The sequence below is a fragment of the Lissotriton helveticus genome, chromosome 7, assembly GCF_964261635.1.
Source record: "Lissotriton helveticus chromosome 7, aLisHel1.1, whole genome shotgun sequence".
Classification (NCBI taxonomy): domain Eukaryota; kingdom Metazoa; phylum Chordata; class Amphibia; order Caudata; family Salamandridae; genus Lissotriton; species Lissotriton helveticus.
In genome coordinates, this window is record NC_136068.1 from 1,267,138,153 (window position 1) to 1,267,150,627 (window position 12,475).

At 42.0% G+C, this 12,475-nt stretch overlaps 2 protein-coding genes across 3 annotated transcripts in view; one reads left to right on the forward strand and one right to left on the reverse strand.

Annotated features, from left to right (window-relative positions):
* NAT9 (N-acetyltransferase 9) overlaps positions 1 to 1,817 on the reverse strand; it is a 125,426-nt gene extending 123,609 nt beyond the window's left edge. Inside the window, exon 1 of one of the 2 annotated variants that reach the window (XM_078654473.1) lies at positions 877 to 1,817. In XM_078654473.1, coding sequence (XP_078510599.1) covers positions 877 to 1,016 — 140 coding nt within the window. In that variant the 5' untranslated portion in view covers positions 1,017 to 1,817. The remainder of the gene's footprint in view (positions 1 to 876) is intronic. The other variant, XM_078654474.1, reaches the window with a different exon arrangement.
* Positions 1,818 to 2,032: 215 nt separating this feature from the next.
* The window catches only part of SLC38A12 (solute carrier family 38 member 12), a 598,547-nt gene continuing 588,104 nt past the window's right edge, over positions 2,033 to 12,475 (forward strand). Inside the window, exon 1 of the mRNA XM_078654475.1 lies at positions 2,033 to 2,224. The gene's annotated coding sequence lies outside the window, so the exon portion shown is untranslated. The remainder of the gene's footprint in view (positions 2,225 to 12,475) is intronic.

Genomic DNA, 12,475 nt, shown 5'->3' on the forward strand with positions numbered 1-12,475 from the left:
ACCAACAAAAAATGTCAAGGCCCCTACGGTGTGAGTTGTTGTTTTGTTCACCTACCTCGCTGCTTATGGTAAATCTTCAACTTGGAGACGTCTTTTTTTCTTATAAACAGGAAGGTTTGCTCAACAGGTTTGGAACCTGATGCAGAGCTGGGGTGGGTTCATGCATGTGCATGCATGCAATGGGCACACATGTCAACAGACCCAATTCAAGCAGGAAACACACGATGTTTAAGCTAAAATGGCTTTATTTAATCTGTACCCCACCTGAAATTGGCTCTGAATCAATGTACATCAGAGAGGGATGCATTCCCCTTAATATTTTAGCAACATTTCCCACTTTCCACTTGTAAAATGTTAGCATGTATGTGGTCTAAGAGCCTGTGCACGAGGGGTTTTCTTATGCTTCCTGCTAGCACTTGGAGAGTTGGCAGCAACAGGTGGTTGCACTGCACAGCACTGTGACGCCACCAGTAGATGCTGTAGCACCCAGGATAATGTGCTGCATGGCTAAACACTTATACATATCAAAAAGGCGAGACCTATTGGCAATGCCACTGCTTGTTTATAATAGGCGAATAGATGAGTAATAGGTTGCCTATTATAAAGAAACTAGATTGTATAGAGGAACTAGAGAGTTCCATATATTATAGCCAAATTAAAACAACCAGTCCCACTGCAAACAAGCATTCCACCTCACTGACATTCTAGGACCTTCATTTTAAAGAACACTGGCAAAAACAAAAATAATATTACCAAAATCATTGCTCTACCCCATGAACAATAATCAGCCTATAGTGTCAACCTTATGACTTGCACTAGCTACCCACCTCTACCTCCAGTAAGTTAACCATGTGGGACTAAACTTTTCATGCTTACCTGGGTACGTGCTCCGGACTGTATGGCACTAATGTGGCTAGATGTCCCTGCAGCAGTGTATCCTGGTTAATCTTCATGGCTTCTTCAATTGGAGGCTTTTTTACAAAGAGTATCCAGAGATTACTGGTGGCTCCCGGCATCTACCAGAACAGGGGCGTCCTGATACGACTCAAATCTGCTAGCAAGCGTACTGACAATACGGAGACCAAGGCTGCCAGATACTATTGTAGACTACATGTGCTGCAAGACACAGCCTAGGACGATTTAAGACTTCCAAACACTCCAGGTATCCGGTAGAATATTTCAGCGAGTGGCAGTACCAAAGAGTTTGTGGAGCCATAAAAACCATAAGAGGTTGCCTATGAATGCCAGAGACTCCTTGTGCCGACTCTTAAATTTAAAGAGAGTTACCAATATTCAGTAGAATCAAGAATCCTCCATGGACAAGTATACATAGCAGGATTCCAGAGACGTGGGTAGCCGCTGTAGAGGAGGACTTGGCAGACTGCTAAAGGAACAACAGCAAGTTCTAGAGAATGTTAACTGATAGAAGAGTCCACCTGGGATTACGAGAAACGAATAGAAAAATGCTAGGGAATGAGAGACCACTGCCTTTATATGCGAGCACGAACTTCACATGCGTACCATAGTGAGCTAGCAGTCGATACCTTAAAAGCACAACGGCTGCTGGTAACTTTGGCAAACATCAAGATCGCGTGATGAGACCGCGTTTCTATTTTGTCACTTTATTTTGAAAGAAGTTACATATATATCAAAGCACATAAGACCGCTTTAATATGAACTCGCAAATATAAATATATCATGTACTGTGCAAGAAGTACGTTAGCTATTCTATATATTCAAAATATTTCTGTCTTTATCTGTGAGATAACAATACATTTGATTTTTTTATATCTGAATTCAATGCATAAACTACTGAATTTATCAAAAGCCGTTCACGGCCAAGATGGCCATCCTCGTTACATGACAGGCTCTCGCTCTAAGCTCCTCTTAGGCATTGGTCCTTTTCTTCTTTCGGTCGCAGTCTCGTGGCACCAAAGCAATAACAATCGCACGCCTACAAAAAGCCGCGCCCACTCCGTTAAAAGTGCCAGCAGGATCATATCCACTGTCTTTTTAAGCATCACGTGTTCTACCTAGTGACGCATGCGGAAGCACCCTATACCCGTCAATGCGCGTCCATGGAAATAGAACGGAGAGTATTCGTGACGTGCAGACCGTTGGCAGTGATTGGCTGAAGGACTTCAGCGAGTGGTTAGAGGAGCCGAGCGGCAGGAATCTGTCTGGAGCAGTAGTTGGTAAATAATAGAGGCGCCCGGTGATACAGGTGAGAAATAATACGGCCTGGCGAGGGGGAGAGAAAATAAGGAGGCTAGTGCTGGGGATTCAGGCAGCATAACGTGTCTGCATAGGGAGAGTGCAGTGATGAGGTATTTGAATGGGCGAGGACACATTTTGACGCTGACGAGTTTGTGTGTCACATTTTCTCGTTTGAGATATGCTAACGTGTAACCGTTTTAATGAGCGACATATTGATGAGTGACACGTACTCACTGGCAGTTACTGCTCTAATTGGTTGCATATTATCTGTTTGAGTATAGAACTCCACCACGTTCTTTCCATACCTCCACAAATTCCTCACCAGTCTCAGTGCTTTGCGCCCTATGACGCGCTTTATAAATTGTGCAATATAATATTAACCTCCACGGAAGGTTTTGGTGTAGACTTAGATCCGCCGTACCAGCAGCATCAAACACCGAGGGACTTTCATGTGGAGCCCAGTGTGATGTCTCCACAGTCTAGACATCCTTCCTATCCCCTACATAGTTCATCCCCCCCCTGTATCCAACCTGACCTATATTCCTTAGACCTACTTAGTTGACATAGCAGGCTTCCAAGTCCAACATATTCATTGGAAAAAAAGTAAAAGTGCGAACTTGCACCATGAGAGGACTGCAAAAGCCCTCTTAGAGGTTGAAGAGATAATCTCCGTGCAGAGAGGGATGAAGTAAAAGCGTGTAAACAAGTGCTTGTTTTTGTAAAAGTATGTGATTGGTAAGTGTAGTGAGCCATCCGAGACCCACGGTAGCACACTGCCCCAGATGTGCACCTTTTACATCTTGTGGCCAGAGGCTATAAAATAAAGGGGTCCTACTAAAATAAAGGGGTCCTAGACCGCACATGGTTCTTTCACCCATACCAGCAACCTGTGTCTGTATTTTATTCATTGGTGTCAGCGAGAGCACACTGCCAGACAGGTGCTACCCGGCGTCACCCTGCCACACTAGCGACGAGGGTCCTTCCATGTGTGCCCCTGCCACGATTACGTTCTGGCTACATCCTGCAGGTTCATTACACACCTGAGATCAGTTGCCTCTGTGGCGCCACTGCCACGCTTCCTAATCGCTGCACTACCTGGTTTGCCTTGGGCCCCGAAAAAAAAAGAAAAAAAGGCAGAAATACCTTACAACAAAAAAGGGAGCGATACACAAAGTACAAAAGAGAGAGTGAAGGACAGCACAAGAGCCACCACATAAAAGACCAGATGCAACATGCCCAACGGCGTAATAAGCCAACGGACTCGAACCCAGCAGGTCCCTGCGCTCAGTGAGGCGAGTGAGTACCTGATATCAATACTCAGCCATGGCTGATGACCCAAATACAATACCCGCACAAGCGCAACCACAAAGACCGTTACCCCACAACACTCTCTAGTAGGTGTGTTGTAACCATTCATTGAGCTAGCTGATCTTACAACAGTCATCGTCTGGCTGGAAAACATGTGTAGGGAAGCTGGATAACTGCTACATTGACACATGAGGGAATGACGGAACGGTAAATCGCTCCCTTCTACTCCATTATACAGGTGATGAAATCTATAAGCTGTTCCAGCACCTCCCCAATACCGGCGCTGCAAACGACTATGATGCAACAGTGGGAGCCCTCAACGCACATTTCGGTCCACAACTGAACCTGGACTTCAAACTCTCCAAACTCCCCCAATCCTGGCAACAAGAAGGAGAGTCCAGAGGCACCTTTTACGCAAGCCTGTGCGAGCTAGGCAGCACGTGCACAGCAGATGACCAGCCAAAGGAAATAAGGGCACAGATCATCTAAGGGCGTCGAAAAGATACTCGCAGGCCTCATCCTGAGGTAAACGAACATCAGCCAAGATGACATCCTCATCATGGTGAAGTCCCATGGTTTGTTTGGCTACGAGAGCAACCGAAATGGACATTGCTATAATCCAGAATTTGAGAAGACACCTGCTGTGAAATTGGAACGGGCTGGTGCAATATACACTACAGGGAAGTGGAACAGTCCCTGGACACCTGCTCACCCAACAGGGTTTCGCTGCAAGTATTGAGGTTACAAAGAACATACCGTAAACTACTTCTCGACAAAAGGATGCACATGCTTACACAGCAGCAAAGTTAATCACTTTGCAACAGTGTGCTGAGGAGGACTCCGAGGGAGAGGTGCCAGAGGGAGGCGAGCCCCCATGAGAGCAGTAAGCTGTCCCTGAATGATCCAGAACCCCAGGGAGCTGCCAAATATCCTCAACGATGCAGACAATGCTTTGAAGAATCGTCACCGGAGGATGAAGTCTGCCTCATCTTGTTCACTAATGACCTAAAAGGACACAGAAGGCAGTAACCCACATGTGTGGTAGAAATTGCTGGATCAGAAGTCGAAGCCCTCGTTAACACTGGTGCATTGGTGAACGTGATGGGCATCCAGCAGTACTAACGCTTGGAGCCCGAACCAGCACTATCTCCATCCAATGCCAAAATATTCACACACGGGAGGCAGTCCCTGCTATCCCTAAAGGGACGCGTGACTGTGAGCATGCGCTCAAACTACCAAGAGATCCCAATAACATTACACTTGGTCGATAAAGAAGCTGACACACTGCTAGGAAGCCACCCTGCAGAAGACGTAGGGTTTGTGTCAGTTGCAAAGAACGTAAAAGCATACCAGGTTGATGAAATGCTAAATATTCCCGAACTATTCAGTGGCCTAGGGTGCCTGAAAGCCCCACCAGTCAAACTACACATTGACTACTGTCAAGCCTGTGGCCCAACGCCATCGACGTGCCATTCCACCTGAGGCTACTAGTCGAACAAAAACTTGACAAGCTCGAAAGCTAAGGTGTAATCGAGAAGGAATCCGGGCCAACGCCCTGGGTGTCCCACATGGTGATTGCCGAATAAGCAAAGCAACCAGGATAAATAAGGATATGCATCAACATGCGCCTCCCAAATCACGCCATAAAACGGGAGAGGCACATCATGTCCACAATGCACAGCATTATTGCAGATCTAAATGGATCACGGTGGTTCTCGATGCAAGATCTGAACACTGAATACCACCAACTGCTCCTCTCAGAAGAAAGCAGGTACATAACAATATTCTCCAAGCACCTTGGGCTACGGAAGATGAAACTTCGTCATCTCTTCAGCCGTTGAAGTATTCCAAGGTGCCTTCTAAAAGACCCTGTCAGGGCTCTAAGGCTTCATGAATGTACGCAATGACATCCTGATCTTTTCCGCAACTGCTGAGTACCACCACAAACACCTACGAGCCACTCTTCTGGGAACACAGCATCACTCTGCACAAAGAGAAGTGCTTGTGTTTTCAAACGTTCATAGAATTCACCAGATATATCTTAAATCGGGAAGGTGTGTAAGTTGAACCCCCGCAAATCCCAAGCAATCAAACAAACCTAGGCACTAGCCACCACATCAGAAATGCGCAGCTTCTTAGGCATGACCACATACTGTGGCAGATTCATCCCTAATCTAGCACCAATCACTTTGCCTCTGAGAGCCCTAACCAAGGTTGATGCCCCTTGCACATGCGGTAAAAAAGAAGCATTCCAAAAGATAAAGACAGCCCTCCTGAACAAGATGACAATGGTCTACTTTAACCCAAAGAAAAAGACTGAGCCGCTAGTCGATGAGAGCTTTGTAGGCCTAGTAGCTGTGCTCACCCAAGAAGTGAAACCAGGGAGGTGGGTACTGTTGGCGTTCGTCAGAAAAGCGCTTACACAGGCTAAAGCATAGTATTCCCAAATTGAAAGGGAAGCCCTAGCCATCAAATGGGCATGCGGACAGTTATACTTGTGCCTCTGCGGAAGGCCCTTTTGAGTGGACACTGATCACCAACCACTTGTCCTGTTGTTTTAAGGTATGGCACCTCACCCACCGCCACAAATTGAACACAGGGCCATCCATCTACACCACCACCACATGGAAGTGGTCTATCCGCGGGGGTCCAAAAACTCAGCGGACTTCCTCTCATGCCATCCGCCCCAAGTCACAGAGGAAGTGATTACTGCTTCCCGGCGACAGAAGACTACGTCCACATGATAACCCAAGTAGCCTGCCCAAAAGCACTCCGCCTGCGTGAAATTGAGGAAGCAAATTAAATGATGAAGCAGTGCTGATGAAGGTGCCCTGCAGAAAGCCTCGTGGCAGGGCTTCCCGCAGGTCACCATTGACTGGCATGGTTCTGAGAAAGAGAGACTTACCGAACTGTTAAGGGTGTGCGACAAACTCAGTACCACCTAAGATGGTCTCATACTGCAGGGTCACCAATACAGAATGATGACACTAGCCCGTGGCGGGCATCAAGGCACAGCGGAGACAAAGTCACACATGCGGGAGAAATTGTGGTTCCCACACTTCAAAGCTACATCGGACGACTTGGTGTGACAATGCCCCGCGTGCCAAGTCACCAGCTCCCAGGAAGGCCTGGCACCCATCCTAACGAAAGAGCCCTGCTCGCCCCTTGGTCCAAGGTAAGCTTGGACTTTGGGAGCTTCCCAGATGTGAAAGTCACTGTCATTCTAGTGAACAGCTATTCAAAGTACCCAATCATCGACGTAGTTGACACGACAACGTTCACCAATGTCGCACCAGTGCTAGAGAAGGTTTTTGCACTATTCAGCATGTCAGAAAAGATCAAGACAAATAATGGGCCACCCTTTTAAGGGTCGGAGTTCAAGGAACTGATTGAACACACTCCTGGTCCATCCAGGATGGGTACCACCACTCTATGATCCTGTGAAGGCCCAAACCTGGCGTACACAGAACAATGTGAGCGTGAGCCTGAGATGACCGGCAATGTTTTAGGCATTCCAAATTTTAGAAGGTTCTTATTTGTGTGAATTTTCTGCTTGTACCCGGGAACTGGTTGTTGTGTCCTCACGTGCTCTTTCTCTCGCACGTACTCGCGCGTGTTCTCTCTTTCACGCGCCTTATATTTATTTAAATGTAGTCATGGCACGATCTATTTTCATGCCGTTTAACATATGTTTACAGTTTGTCAGTTGATGTATGCTGACAGGTGCCACAGGATGTGTTACTAGTGGTGCTTCCTTTTTATGCGAATAAACCCATCTTATAACCTAATTACGAGTGATCATCTATCCTACAATTTGGCGACGAGGGTGGGATCGTCATCGTCTTCAAGGAGGCACTTACTGGTTTAAAAAAAAAAATATGAATACTTGTCCTTTAACGAGCACCGATTAACGAGCACCGAAGTCTTCATTGTTTTTTTTTTAAACTCCACGATCATTAAGACTACCGGAGTTGAGTGGAAATCCTTAAACTTACTGATTATTCCTTCGAATACGTCCTTTCCTTTTTTCTTTGTTCTGAGCGAGAACTTTGAGTTTTACCGGCGTTTCCTTTTCCACACATTTCCTTCAGCCCTTTGCGTGTGATGAACCTTGATTGGATCGCCGTAGCCGCTCTTTAAGACTAGAGAAAGGATTGGATCGTTTTTGGAAACATCACTCTGCCGCATCGATTGGTGGAAACTAATGAATGACTTCATTGGAGCTCGAATAATTTTCTTTAGTGAAAACGGAAAAAGGGTTTTCATTTGTTATACAGACAAGGATTGAATGTCTGCTATTTTCAATGCTGATTGGCTACATCGTTTGTTTTCAACTGCTTCCATTTTTTTTTAACAGAAATTAATTTCTTCGTCGACTGAACTTGTCAAGAGAACTGTAACTATTTTTACACTTATCCACCTGAATTTAACTTAATAACATTTAATTATTATTTCGCCATAAATGTGTTAAGCTTTCTTTCCCTTGACAGTATTACAAAGTGAGTATACATATATATTACACATTGCACTATTATGTGTGCACAAGGCTATACTCTCTCCCCACCTCAGAGTTATTGGGCAGCAGGTAGTTCTCCATGCATGCCCTGGATTGAATGGAAAGCTTATTTCCTAAATTATATTGACACCTTAGATGCAAATGGCAAAATGAAACCTCAGGAAAAAAAAGGTATTTTTCTACACAGTTTAGGACCGGAAGCTTTGAAGGCTTTTAATTAATTGCCGGTGTCACAAGCAGGTGGTGATATGAATGTATTTGACAGAGCTCTGTATGACTTTGATAAATATTGTTCTCCAAAAGTATGTATAGGTATTTCAAGATACAAGTTTTTCCAGAGAAAACAACTGAGTGATGAATCTGTAGACAATTTTGTTTCTGCTTTGAAAACCTTAGCTTTAGATTGTAAATTTGGTAATTTACAAGAAGATCTGATTAGAGATCAGGTGGTAATGCATTCTAGTAATGAAACTATACAGGAAAGATTGTGGATAAATGGTGATGAGAATTTAGATTTTGTAATAGCCATTGTCAGAAAAGCTGAACTTTCCTGTAGGAGTGCTCAACAGGTGAAGGGTAAAGATATTTCTGTTAGTAAAGAAATCGTCTCAAAGATTAATTCAAAGCCTGAAAAAAAGAATAAGGATTATCATCAGAAAAATAAGATCTTTGACTCAAAAAGTAAATCTGAAGAACGTACTTTGAAATGTTATAGATGTAATAGCAAATCACATTTAGCGAACAACAAAAATTGTCCTGGTTTAAAACAAAAGTGTTCCAATTGTGGTCTGATGGGACACTTTACCTCTGCATGCAAGAGAAGTGTGGGGAATAAGATTAACCAAAAAGTTAAATGCATTGAACAAAGTGATAACAGTGAGGACGATGCTTTCTCTAATGATTCAAATAATTGTTCATTCGTTTTGAACGTTAAAGAGTCCAATATAGTTGTTTTGAATGTTGACAGTTCCATGATTAAGAAGAAACCACTATGTGATATGGTTATTGGGGGCGTCAAAATTAACATGTATGCTGACTCTGGTTCACCATATTCTATCGTATGTGAATCTGTATGGAAAAAATTGTTTGTTAATAGATTAGGTAGTCATTTAGAGAAGAGTGATATTAGTCCTGAAGGATACTCAGGAGGGAGAATAGATATTTTAGAATTTAGAACACTTGTTTTCAGGTTTAAAAATAGAAAATGCATTGCTAAACTTTATATCTCTAAGAAAGATCCTTCAGTTCTTAGCTGGTTCGATCAGGGAAAACTTGATATCATTCTGAATCCTAATAGTCCTAATCCTGTAATGTTAGTAGATGAGCAGAATGGTATTTCTTCTTTGATGTTAAACAAATTTCCAAATGTTTTTCAAAAGAACATTGGAAAACTATCCAGTTTTAAACGTGAGATTCGCTTGAAAGAAAATGCATGTCCTAAAATACATAAGGCACGTAATATTCCTTTTGCTGTTCGTGATGAAGTAAAGAATGAGTTAGATGCATTAGTCAAAGAGGGAATAATAGAGAGAATTGAGTCATCGGAATGGGTTTCTCCCATTGTAGTTGCCAGACGTACCAATGGCAAAGTTAGGCTCTGCATTGATCTTCGCCATCTTAACAACAATATTGTTGTGGATCAATTTCCTCTTCCTCGCATTTCTGAATTGTTATCATCTGTGGGTGGGTCAAAGTTTTTTTGAACCATAGATTTATCAGCTGCCTACCATCAGATAGAACTTGAGGCAAAGAGTAGGGATCTCACAGCATTTATCACCCCATTTGGATGCTTTAGGTTTAATAGAATGCCTTTTGGGTTAGCGTCAGCAGCTGCCATTTTTCAGAGGGTTATGCAAGACATTTTAAAGGATTGCAAAGATGCAGTCTGTTTTCAGGATGACATATTGGTGTTCAGTGACAGTAAGGAAAAACACATTTCTTCTTTAGAAAATGTTTTGGGTGCACTTAATCTTCATGGTCTCACCATAAAACATGAGGAATGTAAATTCGGTGTTCATTCAATAAATTATCTAGGCCATGAGTTGTGTGAGGAGGGAATCAAACCTAAATCTGAACTTTTGGAAGCCATTAAATCTGCACCACATCCCCAATCTAAAGATGATGTTAGGTCATTCTTAGGGTTAGTGGAATTTTATGCCAAATATGTTCCTAATTTTTCTTGTAGAACATTTAACATCAGACAGTTGATTAAGAACAGAGTTACTTTTGTGTGGTCAGAGGAATGTGAAAAAGAATTTAATGATGTAAAAGATACTATATGTTCTGCCTCTGCACTTTCTTGCTTTGATCCTTCCTTAAGAAATATTATCACCACTGATGCCAGTTCAAAAGGGCTAGGTGCTGTTTTTACACAAAAGACAAAGGATAGTAAAGAAGTTGTTATTGCACATGCTTCCAGAGCCCTCACTCCATCTGAAGAAAAATATTCCACGATTGAGAGAGAAACTTTAGCATGTGTTTGGGCTTTAGAACACTTCAGGGTGTTTGTCTGGGGTAAGGAATGTACATTGAGGAGTGATCATAAAACCTTTGGTACGTTTGCTTACAACTGAAGGTATGTTGAGGGCTTCCGCTCGCATTGCACGAATGTCTATGCGTTTGCAGGATTTTATTTATGAAATACAATATGTACCAGGAAAAGACAATGTATCTGCTGATTTTTTGTCTAGGATGCCTTTACCTATTCAGGAGGATCTACATAATGAGTGGGATGATTTGCAGATTGCCATGATTCATGATGAAGGTTCTATCTCTATTGACCAAGCTTTGTGGCAGAAGAAATTTGAGGAAGATGAGATTTTAAGTGATGTTGCAGATTGCATTACTGGTGTTTGGCCTGATAGAAAACATATCAACTCAGAATTTAAGAGTTTTTGGGAAGTTAGATCTGAACTTTCATATGTTGATAATATCATTAGAAGAGGTGAACGCATTGTTCCACCAGAGGGTGTGAGAAAGACCATAGTTCTACAAGGTCATGAGGGTCATAGTGGTATTATTAGGACTAAACAGCAAGTCAAGAAGTTATTTTGGTGGCCAGGCATGGATTTATTTATTGAACGTTTAATCAGAAATTGCGTTATTTGTGCTAATTCTGACAAGTCTTTAACTGCACTCAAACCAAATATGGGTGAACATGTTATTCCTGACAATCCATGGGAAACTATCGCTATGGACATTATGGGTCCTATTGGTTGTGATTCAAAGTACATCATTGCAGCTATTGAAATTTTTTCAAAATGGCCTACCATCAAGATTGTTGAGAAAATAGACACTGAGTCTGTTTTATGTTTTTTGGATAGAGTTTTCACTGAAGAGGGTCTACCGATAAGACTCATAACTGACAATGGGGTTCAATTTAATTCCAACAAGACTAAAGATTACTTCACTAGACTGGGCATAATACATTCCACCACTTCTCTTTATAATCCCAGTGGAAATGGAGTTATAGAAAGATTCAATAGAGTTCTGAAGAGTGCAATACAATCAGTTGGCAATGATGGCAAGAAGTGGGAAGTGGAAGTTTTTAAGAAGGTATGGATGTATAGGACCACTATGAATTCCATGACTGGATATTCTCCTTTTGAGATCATGAGGGAAGACTTCCCAGAACTAAAGTAAATCCGTCATGGTTAGTTAAGTCAACCTCTTCAAATGTAGATTTAAAAAAAGTTAAGGAAAATCTAGCTCATACTCCGTGTTAATAAGAAGTACTTTGATAAGAAATTTGGTTCTAAAATTTATCCGAAAGTTGAGGTTGGTATGATGGTCAAAGTAAAGAAACCTTGGAAAGTCAAAAAAGGGGAAAGTTTATTTATGGGTCCTTTTGAGGTCATTGAACTTTTGAAGAATTCAGTAAGATTATCTGATAACAAAGTTTGGAATCTTAACAGGATTGCTATTCTTAAGGCTGATAAAGCAATTTATGAAAAGACTTTTACTCGAAAACATTCAGATTATTCTTATTTAGATGATGACTCATGTGGAAATACAATTTGTGAAGACAATGGTTCAACGTCCAGTTATACTAATGTAGAAGATAATTCTCATTCAAATGTAAATATTCAACTTAATGTTAACAATGATATATACACTAAGCCTGTTGATAACAATGATGTTGTTTTGCAGAAAAGAACGACAAGGAAACCAAAGTGGATGTCTGATTTTATTACTTTTGTCAAAGAGAGATTTGATAATTAATTTATGAATTGTTCTCCAATTTTGTATATATATATATTTTGTTTTTTTTTCTTTTCCTTTTTTTTATTCTTTCTATTTAGTTTTATAAAGGAGGAAGGTGTGTTGTGTCCTCACGTGCTCTTTCTCTCGCGCGTGTTCTCTCTTTCACGCGCCTTATATTTATTTAAATGTAGTCATGGCACGATCTATTTTCATGCCGTTTAACATATGTTT